This window comes from Pectinophora gossypiella, chromosome 11 (assembly GCF_024362695.1).
Source record: "Pectinophora gossypiella chromosome 11, ilPecGoss1.1, whole genome shotgun sequence".
Lineage (NCBI taxonomy): Eukaryota > Metazoa > Arthropoda > Insecta > Lepidoptera > Gelechiidae > Pectinophora > Pectinophora gossypiella.
Genome location: NC_065414.1, coordinates 2,285,845 through 2,312,724, shown reverse-complemented (window position 1 = coordinate 2,312,724; position 26,880 = coordinate 2,285,845). Strand labels below are relative to the sequence as shown.

Below are 26,880 nucleotides of genomic sequence, written 5' to 3'. Positions count from 1 at the left end.
AAGAGAAAATTAAACCGTTTTTTTTCGTCGGCTAATGACGATAATTTGATTTTTTTAATTTAATTTTCTCTTTGTGAGAAATATGACTAATTTCATTAAATATTATATTATCGCAAATAGACTACATATAATTTCCCCTAGATCTTAAGGTGTTTCAATTGTGGTCGTTTTTTAAGCGCCGAAAGGTGCAGTACTTTATTTCTCTAATCTTAGTGCGCGGGAGTGGGTCATTTATATCATTACGCGTTCGGAAGCCGGCAAGGGAGGCAGTATCGGAACCACTGTCGAAATGTGCGCGTGCGCGTGGGACGTTGAGTGAAATGTGTATTTGACAGCTTGGATACTGCAGTGATTGGATTATTGGATACTGCTGGAATTTACTGACCAGGTATGTTTTTTTTTTTCAGGCATTGATCCACAACTCTTTAGGTATAATTTCAATAAATTGGTGGTAGGCAAGAAGATTTTTTTTTTAATTAACTCAATTATTTATTAAATACTGCCTACGGACTGACTACTGTCCAAGAACTACATACTTTGTTTGGAAAGCCCGCATAACATGTGCATAAAAGTATACAATAGATACCTGAAAAAATTTAAAACGGACCTACTCAGTTAATGACTAGTAAATTACGCGAATGGATAATTGCTAATAGTTTTTATAGTATAAGGGAATTTTTGAACTTTTAATATTTGCATGCTAATAATAATTAGCAGGATAGATATTCTGTGACACTGACTTATACCATTTTGTGACTCTTTACCTACCCTACCTAAGCAATAAAAATATTTCTGATTTCTGATATTTATTAAATAAATTTTATTAAAAACTTTTTTTAAGACTTGATATATATATTCCAATAAAAATATAAAATAAAATAAAAATAAAGTTTATTTCTTTTACAATAACCTTAATTAACAATTATCAGGGTTGGAGCCTGCTAGTAAGTGCAAAAACACCTACACTGTAATAGATGATATGTTGCTATTAAAATTAACAAAATAAGTAGTCAAATATCTTACCCTCCGCATTGTGCATTAGTGCAATAATAGCTAAATGGCATTTAATAGTATTACTCGTGATGATGCAGATATAATAACTAATATTAAATTACTAAAATTGCTCATAAGCTCATATTTCAACTGAATAGGAAATAATTTGCCTTCTGTCGCCTAACCAATCGCATTTTTTTCGTATCTTTATAGGTATGTATAGGTAGGTTATAGGTAGGACTTAACATAAACTCACGCCTATTTCCCACCGGGGTAAGCAGAGACTATGGAATTCCATTTGCTTCGATCCTAAAACACTTCTCTTGCTTCCTCCACATTCATCAATCGCTTCATACACGCACCGGTTCAGAGACCTAAATATTCACATATTTCATTATAGATAAGAAAAGCTAGAGCAGTGTGTCAGGATCGAAGCAAATGGAATTCCATAGTCTCTGCTTACCCCGGTGGGAAATAGGCGTGAGTTTATCTATGTGTATGTATGTTCAGTATACGTATAAGTAGATAAGAGAATGATAGCAAATTATCAACGATTAAAAAATGAAGGTGAATTTATGACAATGGTCATAATAATAATGAATATAAATTTTATCTGTATCTGTCATATTAGGAAAATGTAACAAATAAAATAACAACATACTTAGCATCACGCTTGCATCCCGAAGGGGTAGGAAGGGGGCGACATCCACTCACAAAAAAACATTCAAAACAGAAAATATACTTGGATATCAGAATCACAATAAATAAATAACAGCGCCTTTTTGAAAAATCACATAACTTATTCTGCCATTAACCTAATCACAAAAAATTAAAAAAAAAATTAAATCTAAAAAAACTGACTCGGACAGGAGGAGGACCCGGTGGTGTAATGGTGAACTCGCTCGTCCCGGCTTGACAATAGCTACGGGTTCAAGTCCCGTCATATTTCATTTCGATTTATTTTTCTTATCGTGAGTGAACCCGAGTAGTAAAAATTATGAAAGCTTTCAACCAGTTAAACCACTTTCAATAGATAAGTGAGTAAACATCATCTTTTCAATTATAATACAAATAAAGAACATAATGATAGAACCTGATCCTTTATTCCACTCGCAATTGAACGGAAAAGTGCGATAAAGTATGCCAAGAGATTTTAAAAAAGATAAAGAGGTATTCCGTGTATGGTGGGTGGCATTCCAATCGAGATGTTTGCAAGTACCGGTCATACCAAATAACGGTATCCGGAGAAAGTAAGTGATCGATCAACGCAATAAAATGTACGCGACGCCGAATACATAACGCGAGAAAAAATTTCAAGTACTTATTTACATTTCGATAAGATTTAAGTAATTAATGAATAAACACTTTATTGCACACACAAACACAGAGCAGGTACAAATAAAAAACTAAAAACCAAAAGTGGGCAAAAGCGACCTTATCGCTTAAAGCGATTTCTTAAAGACAACCTTCGTTAGGGGATAAATATACAGGCTGCAGTCAACCTATTGGAGTCTACTGAAAAGTTTCTACAAACAGACCGATTTCTGTCATTTTTATTAGATTTCCGCTGATGACATCAACTACTTGGCCGGACAAATGGGTAGTGGTAAGGACTCTCACCCGCGCAATCAGGTTTAATGTGAATTACACAGAAATACATAATTATACCAAATAGAATAAAAATGGTTTGGAATCAAAATAAAAATGCTGCTTATCCAAGGCTCTTAAAGTAATTCGTTTCTACTAACATAATGGATGATAACTAGTTCTAAGATAGGTATATGAACAGTTCATTAGTCTTCAGAAAAAAATACCAAAAAACAGTGTTTGAAAGTTGTGTTGCCACTTTTCGGTGTCTGAGAACGGGAATATCAACTCTAAGTATACCTAGTACGGATTCCATTAAGTTAATTTCCGACATCATAATAATGATGGTAAGTAGTAGGTATGAAATAACTATACCTTGCCAAACGAGGTTACCGAGATTGTAAAAAATATATTATCAGGATAAATGCAATGTAAGCAAAGGGCACTATGTCCTTATTGGATAATTGACTCCTTGGCAAATGTAACAAAAAAAATTAAACATGTCGGATATGGTAGTTTGTCATTTAATGATAACTATCCAATGGCTTTTTTATTAAGATCATTTTTAAATATTTTATTTTTACATAAAATAAGAATGCGATTTTTTGTCTGTGTATTGCAAGATACGAAACACGGGCGGCCATGATGACCTTCGTGTGACGTCACATTTCAAAAAATAAACAAAAACTACCTGTTAAGTTTCAAGTCACTTGCAGTGACGCGCAGTTTGACAGATTCTTTGTTTATTCAAATGTGACGTCCCTGGGCAAAATGTCACGTGACCAACCCTTTTTGCGCGAAATTTGCAATTAAAAAAGAAAAATATGTTTTTTTTTCTATTATAAAGCTTTTTCGAGAAATTAAAATATATTAAGAGGTATCAAATAAGCGTTTGTATTTTTTTTTCTGTATCTATCATCCATTTGTGTAAATTTGTTTTGTATGTTGTGTGCAATAAAGTATATTTGATTTAAAATACTTATCCGAAAACTGTCAAGTAACCAATTGCCAATTGCAACCTAGACGAAACCAGGTTAAGTTTCTATTCATATTAAAATACCAAGTATTCTAACTTAAACGAATAGCTCACTGATTGCAATCAAAGCAGGCAGAAAAAAAATGTTTTTAAGAGCAATAAAACATTTAGTAAAATGATCTTCAACGCAGATATCGTCACTGGAAAGGCAAAATTACGTAAGCGCCAAAATAGGTATTTTGGGTTTTTTATATATTCGGAATCAGCGTTTCATTCTGCGTCGATCTGTCTGGGTAGCATTGCGATACGAGCACTTTTTTGGCGCTTACGTAAATTTAAAAATAGTTGACTTTTTTCAATTCCAGTTTCTTAAACGACAAGATTTTGGTGTTTTTTTCGTGACTGGTGTATATGTAATATTGTGTTCCTATATAATAACTACATATTAACTTTAAGTAAATTTGGCATTCTATAGTTTGAAAAGTATCATTTTATTAGTAATTTTGGACTAATGAAAATAAAAAATAGACTATGTATAAGTAATTTTTATTTACAGCTTTTAAAATAAGTAAGGCGTATAAGAAAAAAAATGTCTTAGCATGTTTATGCAGTGAATGACGTATAAGTAATTTTGACTAACAGTATTTAGAATAAGTAAGGCGTGTACGTAAATTTGCCTTCGCATTTTTATGCTGTTATTAAGCAAGTTTGTGGGCTAGCAGTAAGTTTCCCAGGAAGTTATTTTTTAACAATAGGTCTAAAAGTAAAACTATTTTAGAATTGATTTTATAATTTATTAGCGACCCGCCCGGCTTCGCTCGGATGCAATGCTGAGGAAAAATGAAATTATTTACGACATCACATTAAAATCCTCAAAAATAACAGTATTTCTACACTATTTATTGGATGTTATTATACATACCTATAAACTTTCCTCTTGAATCACTCTATCTACTAAAGAAAATTCCATCAAAATCCGTTGCGCAATTTTAAAGATTTAAGCGTACATAGGGATATAGGGACAGAAAAAGCGACTTTGTTATACTTTTTAAGTTCTGTCGTTTGCATATTTAGCGCCAATTTTGAATCGAGAACTCAAAATTCAAATTTGTTGGAATTTCGAATATCAAAACAATTGAAAGCATTAGGATTAATGCAATTGTTTAGTCACAGCGTTGGTTTGAATCTGTCAGGTCACGTCCGAAAATGAATCTTACAAAGAAAAATTTTCTAAACTTTCGAAGAGGCCTACCGCGACTTCAGTTTTTCAAACAGTTAAAATCTCTATTCCACGATGAAGTGCCATGTCTGCGAACCATCGAACGCTGGTATTTAGAATTCGAGCGTGGACATCCGCCTTCACTGAAGATAATATCGTTGCTGTGAGACAACTAATCCTCAAAAATCGTCATGTGACATACCGAGAATAGAGGCGTTATTAGGCATTTCAGGGACAACCATTTAAACGATATTGCATGAGGCACTTGGTGTGAGAAAACTAGTTTGCCGTTGCATCCCGCATTTTCTGACGATCATAAGGTAGCCCGCGTCAGATGGTGTAAGAAAACTCTTCAGAGGTTCAACCGAGGAGAGTCAAATCACGTGTACGACATCATCAGTGGTGACGAATCTTGGATTTATGCTATTATCCTAATTCCAAACAACAATCCACAGTTTGGGTCTTCCAAAACGAGTCAAAGCCGACTAAAGTTGTTCGCTCTCGAAGCACTTCAAAGAAGATGGTGGCTACCTTCATGGAGAAAATCGGTCATGTTGCGACAATTGCACTTGAAGATCGTAGGACGGTTAATGCGGATTGGTATACCACAATTTGTTTACCACAAGTCATCGCCGAACTTCGAAAATCTAACCCAAAGTGACGCATGATGATGCGCAGGGGTGCAGGATGCTGCACCATGACAACGCAAGCTCACACACCGCTCGTCAAACGATTATTTGAAGCAGGAAAACGTAGAAATTCTTGACCATCCTCCATACAGTCCTGACCTAAGCTCCAATGATTTCTTTACATTTCCTAAAATTAAAAAAGAAACTCTTCGCGGTCAAAGGTTCCAGTGCGGTGAAGAAGCGGCCAACGCTTTCAAGTCAGCCATTTTGAACACCTCTACTTTGGAGTGGAATAAATGTTAAATAATACCTGGTTCGAGCGAATGGAAAAGTGTATTAAACTTCGTGGTAAATACTCTGAAAAACAATAAGGGGAATTATTGAGGAATTAGAAATTATTGAGGAATTAAAAAGACTTGACCCTTCCAGAGACTTGACTAGACTTAGAGCCACGTATGCTTGTCCTAATTCAAACAATTTTGAGCCCAAATATACTACTGCATGGTCGACTGTGCTGCCCTGCATATGTTATGTTATGTTAGTGGGCTCTGTTTTCCGCATTTAGACTCTAAGGTGGCCCATTATGCGTGTAATTGTTGACTACGTAAGCCAACCTATCTCCTTCCAGAAGCTCAGAAGCCTCCTGGGGATTGCACAGGCTTCGCGGAGCGACCCCATTCCTTTGAGGATTTTTACCCGTTGTGCTGACACTCCCGTGCATTCCAGGATTACGTGGGGGGCAGTTTCTTCTGCGTCCAGACAGCCTCTGCAAAGTGGGCTGTCCGTTATCCCTAAGTTAAATAGGTGCTTGTTGAGTGGGCAGTGACCCGTTATACTGCCCACTACTATTCGGAGGTCATTGCGGTTTAAGCGAAGCAGTCGGCGAGTGAATTGGATATCATAGACATGATATCCTTCGACTGTCTGCATGTGGGCAGCTGTGTCCATCTGTCGTTGTGTAGTTGCTGGGTATGGTCTCTTACCCACGAGCGTAACTGACTGAAAGGTATCGGCAGGATTGGTTCGGGTCCATATACCCTGGTGTCTGATCCTCTCCTTGCCAGTTCGTCGGCGGCATCATTACCCAGCGATCCACTGTGCTGCCCTGCATATTATGGACGGTGGATGCCAATGACAAAATTAAGGGCAACATCCTTCTTTCAGTCATTTTGTAATATCGTCCATCTTGGATTTGAAATTTTGACATAATGACAGTATTCTACTAGTGTAGTCCTATCATTTGATACCCATATTGAGGGGGTTGTGGAAAAATATGTACCTAGTCCGCTATTTTGGAACGGCGGTCATCTTGGATTTTAAATTTTGACATAATCACAGTATTCTACTTGTGTAGCTATTTCATTTGATACCCATATTGAGGGGGTTTGGAAAAATATGTAATCCCCCATTATGTACCGGCTGCCATCTTAGATTTATAATGTTATTGATTTTATTATATTGTATTGACATCGGAATTAAAGGTGCGTACCAAATTTCAGATCAATCTGACAACAGGAAGGTACTTAAATTGCAATATCTAATTTTGATACAAATATACCGTACGGGTTTAGCTAAATAAAACCGTTTAACCCTTTCACGGACAGAGACCATGGGTCATTGGTGGTTCATAATAGGTAGTATGACACCTTGGAATCGGAAGGTCCGTATACGTTCTGTCTTTGAAAGTGTTAAAAAGAAACTTTTACAAACAGATAACGGGTTGTACGCTATTATTTATATTTTATGAAACTTTATTTCTGGCACTTCAGTATTTTAATAGCTATTTTTATAAATCAATTGAAGTAATAAGTAATTTAAGGAGGTATTAAGAATAATTATTTGTCTCTTACGTCTTTTTACCCATGTAAGATATTACAAAAACTTACTTTAAAGAATCTTTGGTGAACTGACATAATCAATCGATCACTTTTTAGGCAATTTTCACATAATGAAAGCAGATGTGTAAAAGTCGTTACAGTAACTTTTACTCCGCTAACATTAGAGTATTATTATATTTAAAGAAATATTGTCGTTCTCGTATGCATTGTCGTAAGAGCTGTAAGTAATTTTGCTTCCAAATAATATTTTGACCAGATGGCGGTTAAGTAAATTTGCTTTACTGTAAACTGAAGTCATTTTTACGTAAGCGCCACTATATCCTAAAATAGCAATCCAACTGTTATGATATGTATTGCTAGACATAGAAAATTAAAAAACAATGTAACCTTTCATTGACATCATCTAAATTGGATAATTGGGTAAAAAGTTATGATAAAAAAACGAAAAAATGAAACTTTAAACGGCTTTTTCTCGAAATGGCCTTTTGGCGCTTACGTAATTTTGCCTTTCCAGTGACGATATAATCTTGCCAGTTACACTCCAAGCCACAATCACGGCCCGCTATAAATAGACAATGGGGGTACTCGTAATGGGAACATTTTGCACGCAAGTGTAGTATACAAAGCCTATTGCTTTTTGTAGGCAGTGGAATTACTATGATCACAGGCACGAAGCAATTGTATCTGGTATGGGCAAAATAAGTTTAAATTTACCAAGAATGTAAAGTGACATGTGCGTGCATGCGTGCGTGCGTGCGTGCGTGCGTGCGTGTGTGTGTGTGTGTGTGTGTGTGTGTGTGTGAGCGTCAAATGTGTCTGAAATGGGATAGGAGGAGTCGATGCTCATAGGGGAGGCCTTTTCCCAGCAGTGGGACATTCGAGGCTTAAAAAAATAAAACAAATGTAGCGGTCTGCTTATTCAACCCGTAGTAGTTGTTTTAGTAAAGTTCATTAAACACAAATAGGTACCAAAAGTGATTGTAATTAGGATTTGAATCCCATTGGCCATCACAAAAGTGTGAGGCTCGCTCCAACCTCGTGTCGGGGCGGGGCGGGGAGCGCTTGGAAAGATGAAGTGTTTATCAGTCTAGATGTACCATTAATGAGGGACCAGGCTATGTTCCCCAACAAAAAAAATGGCGCTGTTAAAATTTGTCTTTGTTTAACCTTCTAATTTCGTGGATAAAAGACATATGCATCTTTTATCGTTGGCGTGTTCGACGATTTCCCTCAATCAGCGGTTATCGCTATCGATCCACTCATCATCATCACCAGACCATTAACGTCCCCACTGCTGGGGCAAGGGCCTTCCCTATGGATGGATAGGGAGATCGGGCCTTAAACCACCACGCGGGCCCAGTGCGGATTGGTGGTTATAAACGACTGCTAATGCAGCCGGGACCAACGGCTTAACGTGCCTTCCGAAGCACGGAGGAGCTCGAGATGAAAACTTTTTTTTGTGGTCACCCATCCTATGACCGGCCTCTGCGAAAGTTACTTTACTTCAACAATCGCAGACCGAGCGTGTTTACCGCTGCGCCATCGATCCACTAGGGTCGATTAATTCTTTCAAGTATTTTCCCTCTCACAGACAACGCCCTGAGCCGAGGTTCGTGCCCAACTGGGCACCCTCAGGCGTGTTGTCTTAAATGTTGTACCGGGTGAGAGCCTTCAACGCTCCCCATTTGTCCGGCCAAGTAGTTAATGCCATCTGCGGCAAATCTACAATAAGTCACGTCAAAAAAATAATCTTTTATCGTTGTTTTTGGGTATAAATGAATCACATTATAAATGCGAAAGTAAAGGGGATCGCGCGCTGATTGTTTGTCTAGCTCGCACTCACGCGGTAAGGTATGAGATTTTTGTTTGGAGTGTCTGGACTGTGCCTATAGAATAATAAGACATTATTACCTTCAAGACGCAACATTACCATTCTCCAGCCCCAGATATGTCGCCAAGCACATAATTACAGTAAAATTGCTACATTATGGGACATTGCCATAGTCTGTCGCAACACCACAGTGCCATAGCTAATACTCAGTTCGCAAAGTGCGCAAACTCTCGGTTATTCACCGCTCTGGCCTTCATAGGAGTACGTTTAGCCTTTAAGTTGTAATAAGGCCCTTCTAATACACGCATTCATCAATTCCTCTTTGTTAATGGGAAGGCAAAGCTACTAATCATTAGAAGAGCAATTTACAGTCTTACCACCTTCTCTCTCTCTTTATTTAAGAGCTGCGCTCTTGTCGGTGGAGTAATCGCCATTCCTCTCTTCTTCCCGCCAAATCCTTCACCTCCTGATACGACACGACCTGCACCTTTTCTTTTATTTGTACCATAAATGTTATCCTAGGTCTACCCCTTCCTCTCTTCCCTTAAATTTTTGCTTCTATGATGTTTGTTTGTGACGAACGTGGGTTTAAGTATTTGACAGCCAAGCAAAATTGAATCCAATTATCATACAATTCGACTGAACTTTGCTTGGCTGTCAAATACTTAAACCCACGTTCATCATCATCATCATCATCAGCCCATTAACGTCCCCACTGCTGAGGCACGGGCCTTCCCTATGGATGGATAGGGAGATCGGGCCTTAAACCATCACGCGGGCCCAGTGCGGATTGATGGTTATTAACGACTGCTAATGCAGCCGGGACCAACGTGCCTTCCGAAGCACGGAGGAGCTCGAGATGAAAACTTTTTTTTTTTGTGGTCACCCATCCTATGACCGGCCTTTGCGAAAGTTGCTTAACTTCAATAATCGCAGACCGAGCGCGTTTACCGCTGCGCCATCGAGCTCCCCAACCCACGTTCATCCCTGGTTTATTTTTTATTTGTAAGGTGGTTAAGGTTTGACTTAGGGTCCTCTGACTAAGGCATAATGGTTGCGCCATCAGCGGGAAAGTATTCGGGATTCGGTTGTCGGCAGCAAATCGGTTGCGTAATTAGATGAGGTACCCTTTTATAAACTGCTTTTTTTTGGTGGTGCAACTGTAGTGGCTCCACCATGGTGTCCTAGTGAGGTAGGGTACTTAAAGTGAATGGTTGAAAGGAATCAATTAGCAGATTATAGTTATTTATTCGTCATCATCACACTCGTTTATTACTCAGTTACAATTATTTATAAAATTAAGTATTACATTACATTAAAGTCGTAACGCCGCCCGACAGTCCTTTTAAAATCCAAACTCCATTGTTTTACTATTGTGTCTGGAAACTTCGGCTTTACGAGGTTAAGTATTTATTTACAAGTTAAAGCTCACGAAGCCCGAAGCTTTCTTTTGTCCAGCCATGTAGTTATTGCCATTTGTGGCAAATCTACAATAAGTCACGTCAAAAAAAAAGAAAAAAAAGGAGATCCGTGTTGCTCTATGATCACCAGGCAATTCAATAAAAACCTGAACTTTTTGCACTGATTTTACAAAAAGAGGTTTTCGTTCAATGTTGTTGTATTTTTGTACTAGTAGACATATAAAAGTGTTATTTTAGGTCTATTCATACATAATAGGGTATTTGACTGGATCAAAAATACATTATAAAATGCTAAAATATAGAAAAAGACAGCCAGTCTCAGATTATCAACAATCAATGTCATTTTACTTTATGAATTATTTTCGAATTTTATTTATGAATTAAGTTACAATGAGCACAACCTGCGAGGTGCTCGGTGGCGCAGCGGTTAACGCGCTCGGTCTGCGATTGTTGAAGTAAAGCAACTTTCGCAAAGGCCGATCATAGGATGGGTGACCACAAAAAAAAAGTTTTCATCTCGAGCTTCTCCGTGCTTCGGAAGGCTCGTTAAGCCGTAGGTCCCGGCTGCATTAGCAGTCGTTAATAACCATCAATCCGCACTGGGCCCGCGTGATGGTTTAAGGCCCGATCTCCCTATCCATCCATAGGGAAGGCCCGTGCCCCAGCAGTGGGGACGTTAATGGGCTGATGATGATGAGCACGACCTTTGACCGTTATAGATGACGTCATAGGACAGTATTTCCATACAAATCTCTAAATAAATAATTAATTTAACGTAACTAAATAATTTAACGTTTCGTAAAAAGAATCTCATTTGACTAGGTTATTAAGTAGCCTGTTACTCTGTCCTTCACCCGACTGAAATTAAGCTTATCTTAGGTATCTATTTATAATTAATACCATTCTAATACTTAATTACAAATCTTGTACCGTCGAAATTTTTAACAAGTGGATTAATTATAACGATAATCTTAGTCTAGTATCTAATTATTTAGATTACTTGTAGATAATAATATTATCGCTTCACAAACATACATAATCAAGTTATTAACAATATTAGTTGCTATTTACACAATCCTATTGCAATATTGCTTTCTTAGATGAATTGCTTCGATGTGGCCATTTTAACCCCCCAGGGATTCTAAAATTTTTAACACCATTTATCAAATGTTTAGAAATCAAATGCTGCCTAATGTATAAAGTGCGAGCAAGATAGGTACTGTCCACGCTCTCCCTCTTACTCCTTAGCGGCTTCCGGCCTAAGACCCAGAGGGGGTGAAGTCGGCACTCGATTCGAATTGGTGCAGGGCGGAGACTCACCGTTCTATCATCATCATCAATTTAAGAGCCACGCTCTTGTCGGTGTAGCATTTTCCATGCTACTTTTTAGGGAAAAATAGGGCAGTGGTTTCCCTCTTGCCTTCTGCCCCGCAGTACTCTGTCTGATGCAAGTGGGATGGCGCCCAGATTAGTCTATTACAAAGCCATACTAGGACTCCTGTCTTCCGCCTCTGAATAGTACTGACAGTTACTGCTGCCTACTGTCAGGTTCCAGGTTACAGTGCCTGTGACTTGACCCTTCCATCCTGCATTGCCGTACCGATGGCTCCCATCTGCGCCTCTGCAACCGTTGAAGTCTTCACACGTATCCCTGGGCTACGTTCTATATGTAGCTATTATTCTTTAGTATTGGCCCTACTTACCTCCTAAATCTTCGCATCTTATATCTAGCGGATCATGTGATACTTAGAACATAAAACCTACCAACTGTTTACAAAACCATTAATCCTATGCGAATAAATGATTTGATTTGATTAAGGTTCGCACTGAAAGTTTAATAGCTTCCGTATAGAATTGTAAATGCAATACTAAACGATTCTTAGAAGGTTCGAGAGTCGTGTAGAAAGGCTTAGATAAGCCCTGCCATTCCCTACGAAGGTAGACCAGTCTAGGACAAGTTTGGTTTACTAGTATTTGGAAATCGACTGTGCTATTTGGTCTAAATGGACATTCACAGCAACTAATCTTAAGTTTAGTAACATGAATTTGTGCAAACTATTGCACTATGTAAATAGCGCGCAAAATATCATTACACGCTCTTGTCGGTGTAGCATTAATTCTCCGTGGTACTTATTTAAGGAAAAACAGGGCAGTGGTTTCTCTCTTGCCTTTCGCCCCGCAGTACTCTGTCTGACGCGAGTGGGATGGCGCCCAGAGTAGTCTATTTCAAAGCCGTACTAGGACTCCTGTCCTCGACCTCTGAATAGTACTGACAGTTTCAGCTGCCCTCTGTCAGGTTCCAGGTTACAGTCCCTGTGATGATAACCGTCTGACATTCAATTTATAATAAAAAAATCAATTCAATTTATTTTAAATAATGGTCTTTATAAAAAAGGTTATTATAAAGTTAGTGATTATTTATAATTATAATGTTCTTTTTACATTGGATTGGGGAGTCGTATCATATAACGAGACATTTTTGCATGCTACTTTAAGCAAAATGTGTGAAACTATAATTATTTACTACATTTAGTACCACTTTTGTGCCACATTTTATGCAATAAACGTATATTCTATTCTATACTTCCCAATCCTGGGTATACGCCTACGCTCAACACTACATGAATAGTTACATTTAAATATTTGCCATATATATCGACAACATCATAGATAAACAATAGTTACAAAGAGATATTACTACAACCTGACCAAACTGTTTTTATATTTATTTATGACATATAGTACGTACATTGTTGTTCATGTATATAAATTTATGTAGTACTTATTAATATGTATATTATATTAGAAAATATACATACAATATATATTATATACAAACAAAAAAGAGTAAACGAGTATCTTTGTTTACTTTTTCTTTTTTATTATTCTCTTTTGTCTAACGTACACTGCGTGACCTCCTAAACCCCATGATATTCCCCAAGATGTAGGGTTGACTGGAAGAGATCCCTTTTAGAGATAAGACCACATTTTGTAATATTAAGGCCTTCGAATCCCGGTGGGATCAAATCACAAAAATCACTTTGTGATCCCTAGTTTGGTTAGGACATTACAAACTGATCACCTGATTGTCCAAAAGTAAGATGATCCGTGCTTCGAGGCCGGTTAATCCGTTGGTCCAGGTTATTACTTACACTGATGTAAGTACGTAATCGTTACATGAGCCATGTCAGGGGTCTTTGGCGGCTCAATAATAACCCTGACACCAAGGTTGATGGGGTTGGTAATGCACCTAACAATCAACATGATAGAAGAAGAAGGTATTAAGGCCTCAGATCTACTGAATAATTTTAAAGCATTGTCTGCGAGGAAATAAACACGTGTATAAAACTATATCTCTCATGAATAATTTATCAAATGATGTTAAGTCCATTCACTTCTCTACGTAGTACTATATAAATTACGTACCTCTGTATGACAATTGTTTGTGTGCAATACAATGTTGATTGTACGCTATTTTCTTGTTCCGTTTGCAATGCTTCACAGGTTATTAAACAGCCTCAGAAAAGGCTTATACGACATACGTGTCGGTGGAAAATACGACTCAATTATGGCTCGGATTATATGACTATTTCCCACCGGGGTAAGCAGATACTATAGAATTCCATTTGCTTCGATCCTGGCACACTTCTCTTGCTGCCTCCACATTCATCAATCGCTTCATACACGCACGCCGGTTCAGAGTAGATCGTATTAATTAAACCTTTTCTAAGGACATCTCCAATTTGGTCAAATTAAGTCCTTCTCGGTCTTCCTCTGCCAGCCCTACCATCAACTTTCGCTTTTGCAATTCTATTATCCTTCATCCGCTCTACGTGTCCGAATCAGCCTAACATTCCCTTCTCAATCTTAGTCACTATAATCGTCTTTTACACCACATCTCTGTCTTATCACACTGTTTCTCACTCTATCGCTCAACGTCACTAAACACAGTCATGTCGCCTAAAATCTTAAAAATATCGCTTACGATACTGTGGGAAGCAAGATTGGCGGATGTGATCAAGACACGTCCGATAGAAGTGGAAGAGAAATAAGAAGATGGCAGACCACATCATCGCAGGAGGGAATATATAACTACATACAGGATATTAGTAACATCGTAACCAATATTGAAGGGGATGATTCACACCATGATTCCGAGTTAATATAAAGTGGAATTTTCCTTTCGGAAAATTCATGAAAATTTTAGTGTTTTTTTAAAAAAAAAAAGATCCTGACATAGTATACTTCTCTTGCGCTCTTGTCCGGTCAAAAAGTTAATGCCATATGCGGCAATGCCATGACAAACCACATAAAAAAACACATTCATCAATCGTTTCATACACACACGCGCTCGTAAAGCGCACTTTTCGGGAGCCGAGTTACATCTTGACTTGTTAAAACATTTATAGTGAAGCAATTATGGTTTAATCTGAGCCAGTTAGCGAAATAACAGGGCAATTTCTGTGTTTAAAGAAATAACAGCTATTATCAAAAGTACTAGAGACTTTCTCAGCCCATGTCGTCGGCCGTTTGTACCAAAAATGGTTATAGTCAGTTTCGTACCTTTCTCTCATTTACATGAGCTCGTAAACTGTGAGGGCAGTGACGTAATTGGTGTTTGTTGAGGCTACTTTTTTGGTCGTGACTTATTGTAGATTTGCCTGACAGAAATTGTTTTAGAGCAATAAGGCGTATTGAGTCGTATATTAGGTCCAAGATGAATTATGAAATTATTACGTTTTTCTTGATTACACACATACATAAACTCACGCCTATTTCCCACCGGGGTAAGCAGATACTATATAATTCCATTTGCTTCGATCCTGACACACTTCTCTTCTTTTCTTGATTAAAATCCATAATTGAGTTAAATATTAAAAAAGGAAATTTTAATGTTTTTCATTAGTTTTAGATCTGTCTTAGTTTAGTAAACATAATTTCATAATTAATCTTGAACCTAGAGCACGACCCAATTCATTGAAAAGCAATATTGCTATTTGACATTTGCGCATATAAAAATTTTGGCCTCGCTAACCCATTTGCGCCCTACGACTCTGTTGCGTACTCTCAGGCTCCAGCCGTGTTTCGTGTTTCGCTGCAGCTGATCACACCATAACGACTCTCACTTAGCCTCGCTACGTTTTAGATTGTGGATTTTTTTGCGAGTAGAGTTTTTATTAAAGCAATAATATACACGTTGGCCAAGAGAACCTTGGAGATTAAAGAACTTAATTTGATTTTAAGATTATTGTGGAGATTGTTACGGAAATACCGGGAAGTTGGTTAATAACGATATCGGATAATAAGTAAAAAGTTTGTGTCTTTTCAGATTGCAAGATTCAAGTAAAATTAACGCTGTAGAATAAAATAATGATGATAATGTGACAGTAACGGCCTCCGTGGTCCAGTGGTTGAGCGTTGGGCTCACGATCCGTAGGGCCCGGGTTCGAATCCCGGTGGGGACACAAAAAATCGCTTTGTGATCCCCAGTCTGGTTAGGACATTACAGGCTGATCACCCGAATGTCCGTAAGTAAGAAGTCGTAAATACGTGGTCGTTACATGAGTCATGTCAGGGGTCATTGGCGGCTCAATGATAATCCTGACACCAAGGTTGATGAGGTTGTTACTCCACTTCGCAACCCACACGATAGAAGAAGAATGTGACAGTGGGCATTCTTTTTTGTCTTTTACATGACTTTACCACATGGATCCATAATATTATGCACCCACATTGTAAACTTCTGCAATAGGCTAGTTTCCAACTAGTCCAATCAGTTAACTTTTTACTAAACGTCAAAACAAGAAATTACTATGGAATTTGTATGAAAAATACACTGTGATGTCATAGCAAAACTGATTTGTTGATTAAAAGGCAATTTGGTTGTTTGGTTGGTTGGTTTGGTTGTTTGGTTTGGTTGATTTTGGTATTTTTGTTGATTGAGTATTTGTTAATAAGGCCGCCTATTGTACTTATGTTTTTATTCGTATGTTTATGTCCTTTGTATATGTCGTTGTGCAATAAAATATTATTGATTGGTTATTGATTGATTGATTAAAATTAATACTTAAATAAGTTAAATAGAAAAAGGAAATATTTTCTTTATTTAGTAATCAGAATTTCATAATTTATCTTGAACTTGTTACACGACCCACAAACTTTGTGATTTCAACTATGCCAATAGGTAATTCTAGGCTAGCTACTGGCGAAAAATGCTAAATAAACGTTCTCTTTTTCATTAAAAGTACAAGGAGCACATAAAACTATCAGAGCTACTATAACTTCCTTCACTCTTCCAGCAAGATGCCGTTTCTGGACATCGCGTTCCAAGCTGAGGTCAGCCGCTGGGAGGATCCGGAGTTTGAAGAGATCGCCCGCAGTCACTGCGGAGAAGATCCTGAGACACGAGCAGAGATTATTAAGGAGTTCCGACAGATGATATACGGTATGACTCTTCTTCTTTTTTCAAAAATATAGACTCGCGTTTGACCACAATCTCACCTTATGGTAAGTGTCGATGTGTTCTAAGGCCTTCTTCTAAACCTTTTATGTTAGGATGTAGCTTGCTCTCATAACATGCCGAAAGTTATTAAGTCCCGGTCATCTGAGCTTCGCCAGGTCTCTTTGGGCTGTCCCCTTTTGCGTTTTCCATACGCACACCAGGTCAGAGCTCGTCGGGACTCTAAGAACATGACCAATCCACCGCCATTTCCATGTGCGGATATCAGCCTCCGCAGTATTTAACCCAGTCAATCTCCACAGTTCTGTGTTAACATCATCTCCCTAGCATTATCCCGTTTTTCCCAGGGTCCGCTTACCTAACCTGAAGATTTGTCAGGTCCGGTTTTTACAGAAGCAACTGCCTGTCTGGTCTTCCAGCCCGCGAAGGGAAAACCAGCCCAATAGTTAGGTCACACCTTCATAAATGCATTTCTCGGGAATGTGGGTTTCCTCACGATGTTTTCCTTCACCGTACACACAGTTCTGTGTTTGTAATTATAATTCTGTGTTTTTAATATAATATTATATTAATTATAAGAGGGAAATTCAGTGGCATAGTTACTTAAACTTAATGGTAGTAAAAATTTCACTCGCAATTAACGTGTCTGACCATTATAATGTAATTAAATGTTATTTTATAATTATGTAGAAATTATCCCATTAAGTATATTTTTTTATCATCAAGTTGTTTCATTTTAAACATAACACGTATATTATTATACGTGCCATTAACACGTTGATGGACAGTTTTTTACCATCTTCTTCTTCTTTCGTGTCAATGACAAGTCAAACAATCTAATATATAAAATTTATCAGCGGCGGAAGCGCCCATCATAGTCATCCAGCGTGCAGGTTTTAGGGTACAGTAGACATGCGATTAGATGGGACATAATAAAAACACGTAATAACGGGTTCTTACCGCGTTTAAATCAGGGATATGAGCCTCCCGATATTTCGACACTGTTGTAAGTGCCATGATCACGGGATGACTCAGTCATCCCGTTATTATGTGTTTTAATTATGATAATAACCGCGTAAACTTAGAACAGTGTATAGATGGGACATGGTCTGTGGACCTGCTCCACAATCACGCTGAAGTGTATTTTACCATGTTTTGATACAAAACAAGAATTTTGTATATCGACGGATGTGACTGTTCATCCGTTATATCGATCTATAAAGAGCTGTTGACGGCTATAGCATCGGTGATTTTTTTTTTGACGTACTTATTGTAGATTTGCCGCAGATGGCATTAACTACTTGGCCGAACAAATGGGGAGCGCTGAAGGCTCTCACCCGGTACAACGTTTAAGACAACAGACCTGAGGGTGCCAAGTAGAGCGCGTACCTCGGCTCAGGGCGTGTCGTCTGAGAGGAAAAATATTTGAAAGAATTAATCGACCCTAGTGGGTAGATAGCGATAAGCGCTGATTAAGGGAAATCGTCGATCACGCCGGTATCGGGGTCCTATATAGCATCGGTGAGGTTTTACACAAAAATATACCTGTGTTATTATACAGTGCTAACCATTTTGTCGTTACTGCAAAATTTAAAACTACGTGCATAGTTCTTTCTGATTTAGTATGTTAAGTACGACGGTTATGACCTTCCTGTCCACCAACGTATTAACATTATTTCGTATAAAAAACTACACGTGTCGACATGTTTGTTTTTATTTGGATGTTATTTCAAAATCACATTACTAATGTCTGTAGAGTTGAGCATTCGCGATGAATACTAATTTGAGTAGATTGAATTTTAAAGATTCAATGTAAGCCTCAATGTAAAAAGACTCAATGTAAGCCTTTGAGTTAAGCAAATTATTTGCTTAATAATCACGGCGTTATGATGTGGGTACTTACAAGGTGTAAAGTTGTACATAATGTGACGTAAGTATATCCACTTCTGCGATGTAATGACATTAGTCATAGAATGACAACTTAAACTACGAATAAAACCATGGATTTTTTCGCGCTGGTAAAATGGTTCGATAGAGATTATTTCTCTGATTCCACACATACAATCATACATACATAAACTCACGCCTATTTCCCACCGGGGTTAGCAGAGACTATAGAATTCCATTTGCTTCGATCCTGACACACTTCTCTTGCTTCCTTCACATTCATCAATCGCTTCATACACACACGCCGGTTCAGAGTAGATCGTACTAAACCTTTTCTAAGGACATCACCAATTCGGTCAATGTACTTACGTCGACCTAGAAGGACTTCCTTCTAGGTCTTTCTCTGATTCAGATGAGATCAAAAATTTAAAACTAAATTCAAAACCCTCTCCGGTTGATTGAGGGGGGGCGTGTGCCCAGCAGTAGGACATATTACATAGGCTGTTATGAATTCAAATATTCAAACGGTATAAATTAAGAAAACTGCATAGATTACATACATACATACGTAAAACCACGCATGATTATCCTAAAAACAAAGGATTGGAACAGTCTGCCGTCGTCTGTTTTTCCAGCTCGTTATAATCTGGTAATCTTCAGGCTAAAGCGAATAAGGCTGGAGTCAATAGACATTTTTAGGTAAGCGTGATTGTGTTAAACGCGAGCCTATTTTATTAAAAAAAAATGCACGCTCGACGGTGTAGAGCACAGTAGTGCAGTGAAAAATCGACCGTACCCACTTTTGATAAAGCTGGGGTTCCGGCTTAGGGGACATCTCGTCCCAGTCTTAAACTGGGCCCAGGGACGAGTTTGCCCTTTTCTAATTTGATAGTGGGTAACTGGGGATCGTCCCAACAACTGAATCATAGTGGGCCCAGTTACCCACTATCAAATTAGAAAAGGGCAAACTCGTCCCTGGGCTCAGTTTAAGACTGGGACAGGATGTCACCTAACCCAGGGTTCGACTTCCAGCAAAGGGACGTATGACTTATAAGTTCTTTGATTATGTTTATGTTATGTATAAAATAAATGTTTATATTGCAGACAGAGATGTAGTACACCCCCATCGCATGGACGACGCGTACCTGCTGCGGTTCCTGCGGTGTCGCCGGTTCATTCCCCGGCTGGCACATAAGCTGGTGAGGAAATAATTTCATACGTTTATTGTTAGCTAGCGACCCTCCCCTGAGGAAAAAATTAAAATATTTACGACATCACATTAAAAACCTCAAAAATAACAGTATTTCTCCACTATTTAAAGGATGTTATTATACATATAAACCTTCCTCTTGAACCACTCAATCTATTAAAAAAAACCGCATCAAAGTCCGTTGCGTACTTTTAAAGATTTACGCGTACATAGGGATATAGGGACAGAAAAAGCGACTTTGTTTTATACTATGTAATGATATTACTCGTATATTGTTAAGGCCGGTGTCGACCGCTCTGCCGACGCTCTCTGCTCGCTCCGTAATGCCGTTATTTAGTAATATGTGTAGCAATATTTTTTTTTATTGGATAAAGTATCATTCATCTTAGGGAATAGTGTAGGTTTCATCAAAATCGATTTAGTAGTTTTCATGTTATGGTCAAAAAAACCAGTTGTAAATTAACATGTACCTAATTTTGAAATTATTATTAATGTTGCTTTGCGACTCCAGAATTTAAATTATTTACATTGTATTTAATAATATACAGGGTGTTAGTGACGTCGTAACGAAAACTTGGAGGGATGATTCAGGTCGTGATTCTGAGTTTTGCATCATGGTCTGAATCATCCCCAGTATTCATACATTGTTTTAAGATTACGCGATTATTATCATAATTAAAATACAGAATAACGGGTTCTTACCGCGTTAAGCTTAAAACGGCCTAATGTGGTGACAAAACGTAAAGACACAGTGAGTGCGGTTTGTCGTAGTGAGTATGGTGTGAGTTCAGATGGTTCCGAACATTCCGATATCAAATGCATAAACAAGCGGCAAAGAAAGAGGGTAGACAGATATGTCTGCCCGTAGAAAATTATGGATCTACCTACTCCACTCGAATCTCATCAGTCATCCCGTGATCATGGCACTTGCAACAATGTCGAAATATCGGGAGTCTCACATCCCCAGTATTCGTTACGATGTCACTAACACCCTGTATTATTCTTTACTTTTTCGAAACCAACTGACGTAACTTTCTATAGAATCACAAATCACGAGCGTTTGACGCAATAGTTATCAATCCGTAAAAGGAGATAGCAAGTTTTATTTAGAGAAGCCACTAGCGAACACGATTAATTAGATGATTTACTAACTAATCGGGCTATATTTAGACATCAAACCGGTTATCCTTGTTAACAGATAGTAGACCGTTCGAATAATTTAAAAATAAACACGAACCTACAAAATTTTAACCTCAAGGTGAGTGTAGTAAAGCGACCTATAGACCTGTAATATTAAGGTGTACCCTACTCACACGACTCTGCTACCACCCTACTAATAAAATATCGTTCAAATATGGGCTTGAAGCCGTGGCCTTAGTGTACGGTCACGAGTATTAATATGTATACACTTTGGTACCATGTCACATTAACTTTTTTGACAAATTGAACTGTAAGTGTTAGTGCGACAGAGTCCTAAAGTGGGTACATTATATTGCTCATGACTGTATGTGTGTGTCTGTTAGAACTACTATGCACGTAGTTTGCCCGTCTTTCACGGAAAAACGTGACGTGACGTCTTAGTAACGAAAAATTTGAAGGATGATTCAGACTATGATTTTAAAAGTGGAATTTCCCATCGTAAAAGTATGGAACTGAAAATAATTTTAAAAAATACACTAAAACATTCATGAATTTGCCGACACGAAATTCCACTTGATATTAACTCAAAATAATGAATCAGAATCATGTTCTGAATCAGCAAAAGTGTAGAATTGAAAATAATTTTAAAAAACACAAAAAATACATTGTTTTTGCGACGGAAAATTCCACTTGATATAAATTCAAAACCACGAGCTGAATCATTCCCCTCAGTATTCATGGTGTCACTGACACCCTGTATTGAGCAGATGTGTTGAAAGGCGAATTTTGATGTCAAGGAGTATGGTGAGCGGCTCAAATGACATGTTCAGTTTGTTATTATTGGTGTTTGATTACTTCCAGAACATCGCAAGTCAGGAACTAAGTAATCACGGTATTGCGTAAACCCAACAGACCAATGAATATTGCTTCAATATTACTATATGAGTAGGTACTCGTAATTATCTACAATGTATTTAAGAAAAGCATTATGCGATTGAAGGATTTTGAATAATAAATAAATACAAATCTTTTATTTCGGACAAAGTCCATAGAATGTTAGAAAACGAAACTAGTGTTAGTAAGACATTATTCGGGCGATCAAATCAAATCAAATCAATTTATTTGCGAGAACACATAAAATACAAAAAGGTGGTAAAATCATAAAAACAAACTTATAAAGTGTGAAGCTCCATCCACCTTTTTAGAAAGGGGTAGTCCCACCTATCACATAACGTCTTCTCCTGAAGACGACTTTAAAGTCGCTTATGAAATGTTATACGGGGAAATCGATTCGGATTCAACTAGTTATAACAAACTAGTTATAAAGTATGAGATACTTTTTTTCGAACCCTCAAAAGGGTTCTGTATAATAATATATAATAGTATACTTTAATGAAAAACTAATAGTACATACAGCACAGTAGAATACAGGGAACTTTTCAGACAAGGGGTTGTTGTAGATCCGTGAGTTAACTAAACAGAAGTTATCCATAGTAGGCCAAAGGCCTGTGTCATGGAAGTCAGGAGTTTACATGGAGGGACTGTAAATATTGTACAGTACAAAGAACGAACGCATTTACTTCGCTTGAGTGTACTGCCCGTAAAAAAGTGATAAAAATAATAGAAAAAAAAAACAAATGATTAACAGTTAATCATTGCATTCTCCAAATAGAGTGGAGAATAAGCTAAAGTTAGCGACTTCATCCGACATCGAATACAATAATCACTCACTTTAACTAATTTATAAAAGGTAGGTATTGTGTAAATGGGAAATGACTTTTATATATGGTATTTGTATTTGTTTGAAATGGTGACGTTATCAAGAAACGTGATCACACTATCCCAATGAAATAAGCATACCTAATCTTATGTGTGTACGAATGTTAGGTATATCAAGTTCAAGTTCGGGGAAGTACGCTTTACGCTTAAGAAAAAAATAGACAAAAGAAGACGTGACTACAATGTCAAGACCTTTTACTTTTACAAAATATTTTTTATTATTGTCTACAGTGGTATACCTACATTATAATTTCTAAAATTAATAATGACGAATGTGAACCTTAAATTTTGTACGTTGTGCATATACATAAATTTCTATGTACAAAATATCATTTTTTTTAAAAACGTCTAGGGCCCTGTGCCAAGGTTTTTCTTGCAGCTTCTTTTCCTCGGCTATACAGGTTGTTTTATTTATTTATTTTTATTTTATTTATTTATTTTCTTATAAAAACAATGTTACAAACATGGAATACAGACATCGGTAAACCGAAGAGAAGCTGCAGTAGCTTTAGGCGGATGAGACGTTCGTTATGTAAAAAACTGAGTACTAACTATGTTACCTACTGAATAAATATATTTTTGAAATTAAGTTTGAATTAGTAAGGTAATTTATTTTAAAAAAAGAGGCAATATTCATTGTAGTCATCGAACTTTGTTTGTAGATACCAAGCTAATCAATCATTTTAATCCTTCTTTTTTACCTAACTGTAATTAAGGTTATACGCTATCTTCAGATTACGAAACCCCAACGACATTTTAAAGTTTACATAAATATTTGCTTTAGAGAAAACCGCCGCCATGCATTCCTTAATGGATAGCTTAGTATTGCACAAATGTAGATGTGTTGTATTCTCATGATGTTAATAACATACAGGGTGTTAGTGACATCGTAACGAATACTTTGAGGGATGATTCAGACCATGATTCTGAGTTAATATCAAGTGGAATTTTCCGTCGTCGTCATATTTATTATACATAGGCACTCTCCTGAGTGAAAATAAAGAAGAAGAAACATTTAGTAATTCTTTTTAATAAAAATGCGTTGGATTTTTTCACGGTCGGGTGCGGAGCATATGTCTCGAACACGGGATTTTCTCGCATAAATTACGTGTGAACAATAATACCATTTTTTATTTCCATTGCTAATCTCGTAAACGGCATACGGGAAATATAATGTCATGTGAACGTGACTTAAGTAATTTCATAACATAGAGCAACACGTATTTACCTCCGTGGATTGTTTCATAACGTTAATCTTTTTTTCACAGATGGTACGCTACGAGCAGTTCAAACAGAATTACGCATATTTGTACGACTGCAATGCATTCGGACTGCAGAAAGTGAAGAATGTATATGGCGGCACCATGCCGGATAGTCCTGAGAACGGACGGATCACTCTCATGAGATTCGGTGAGCTTTGAACCAATCGCTTAGCGCTATGGTATCATAGTACACGTAGGATGAAATAGATGGCGCTGTTCGCAATTTCTTTAGCTTTTCCTACGTATGCAGATTCAAGTTATTTGTCTTACTTTTAAATAGAAAATGACATAATCATAACGAAAAATGACTTTCGAAAATCACTTTTATTTATTTTATGTTTTTTTTAATTGCTGTCGTTCCAGGAAGGTGGAATACGGATGCAGTTCCTATAGTCGACGTAGTTCGCTGTGCACTCCTGATGGACGAAATAGCCGTGATGCAACCAAGACTGCAGATTCTGGGCGTTACCATCATTGTCGACCTAGAGGGCCTCAGCCTGAGGCATGTCAGACAACTCACGCCCACTGTCGCCAATCAGATAGTCAGCCTAATGGGGGTAGGCTTATTTACATATTATTTACACTTTCTGCTGTCCTAGTAAATTGACATAGCGGTCATGCTACCAAGGCGGCAGGAATTCATGCAATACCTTATTTACCTATCCTAAAGCCTACTATCGCATTTCCCAAATACTCAACTAAAGCACTGTTCTCCTAGTACTCCGTCGCAATATGCGTCATTGCCGTCGTGGCCCAAAAACTTCCTTTTTTTTAAATAATTATTTTTTAATCTTCTATCGTGTGGGTTGTGAGGTGGTTGACCAACCTCAGCAACCCTGGGGTCAGGGTTATCATTGGGACTACGACAGACGGACGGACTACTAAGTTGATTGAACCCACCACAGATATTGAAATTGAACCCAACAGCTCTCAAAGCCTTTGAATTAATATTAGACTAATAAGTTTTAATAAGAATAAATTCTACTTAGCACCTACCAGCCAGATTATTTAGGTGATTTTAATCATTTTGACCCATGTATGTAATATTGTTGGAGTGGCACAATATTCGTATATGTTAGTGTATGTGATTCGTATATTTAGCAGCCCAAACGCATGTGCCAACACAGGTGCATGTTTTTAAATTGTTTTTTTATGAAATACCTACACAAACATTACATTAAGGCACTTAGGGAGTACTTATTCAAATTGTACGAGTGTGAAATAACAATAACCATCACATAATCACATCACAATACCTCACAATTGATCGTAAAAACTCTACTTCAAACAAAAAACATGACTTCGGAATTTTAATGTAATGAAATGCCATAAAGAAACGTATGTAAAATTTTATATCCTTGTTTATTGCTTCATAAAAATGACGAATTAACTACCTACTTACTTGAGTTATATCGTGTTAACTTGTATACATACAACGATATTACATTAAATATGCTTTTGTATACTATACGTTATAGTAACATATTACTAGTATCAATGCTTTTTATATTTGTAATTATCATGCTATTATGAACTTCCGTCATCGTTTTATTTTGCTATCAATGATACTTTTGCAATAAAAACAAATATTTTGTTAATTATCTTATAATTTCGCATAAACTGCGACTATTTTTAGAAACCTTCGTATTTCTATTCTTATCTTGTTTGAATGGAATATACATCAAAGACATTATACAAAAAATTGCCACGACCTCGTTCTAAACGGCATTTCAACTCTCACTTTTTTCTTTTTTTTTCACCTAGCGGTATTAACCGTCCGAACTTACCAGGAGTACATAACTTTACAGGTGTCGTTCCCGCTGCCGAATCACGGGTTGCACATCATCAACTACAATTGGATTCTGAACACGTGCTTCTACCTCTTCAAGCAATTCATACCGCGAGCTGCATGGGAACGCCTACACTTCCATGGAAACGACATGAGCTCACTTCACAAACACATAAATCCCAAATACTTGCCCCCTGAATACGGAGGGACGTGTAGACACGTGATAACGACTGAAGAATGGCTTCGGAAGATCAATATGTATAAAGATGATTTTATGGTCAATGAGTTGCGGGCCCTAGGGTTTACTGTAGAAGATTAAAGAGCTAAGTTTTCTTTTCTTTTTTAAATCTCTTCGTGTGGGTTGTAAGGTGGAATAGCAACCTCATCAACCCGGATGTCAGGGTTATTATTGAGCCGCCAAAGGCCCCTGACATAGCTCATGTACTTACTTAAACAGTAAGTAATAATCGGGACCAACGGCTTAACGTACCTTCCTTTCGTGCTTTTAAGTACTTATGTAGAAGAAAACCGACTTATATAAATTTAATTTAGATAATTAACTAAATATAAACTTTATATTTACTTGAATAAGAATTTACAAACTTAGGGACAAAGTATTTTACGTTTTAAGTAGATGTAAATTGAGTAAATTATTATTTTGCCTTTCTTGCCTCGTATGTACACCATATCAGAATGATTTGTGAACTTTCTAGATTTATAAGGAACGAAAATTAAAATAATTAGTTAATATGACTCGTTTCACTCTCTCCCATCACACTTAACATAGAAACTATAACCAGTTTTACTGGTCTGATATGTAAAAGAAACCTAATTAGCTTAGGTAGTACAAATTCTGTGG

At 37.3% G+C, this 26,880-nt stretch overlaps 1 protein-coding gene across 1 annotated transcript; it reads left to right on the top strand.

The window, feature by feature from the left end:
• Positions 1–247: 247 nt before the first annotated feature.
• Positions 248–26,769, top strand: LOC126370729 (clavesin-1-like). The gene is made up of 6 exons (XM_050015756.1): positions 248–388; positions 16,794–16,939; positions 19,946–20,040; positions 24,239–24,380; positions 24,596–24,789; positions 26,041–26,769. Exons 2-6 carry the CDS (start codon positions 16,798–16,800, stop codon positions 26,338–26,340), a joined length of 873 nt encoding a protein of 290 aa, XP_049871713.1. The 5' UTR covers positions 248–388; positions 16,794–16,797; the 3' UTR covers positions 26,341–26,769.
• The last annotated feature ends 111 nt before the right edge of the window (positions 26,770–26,880 follow it).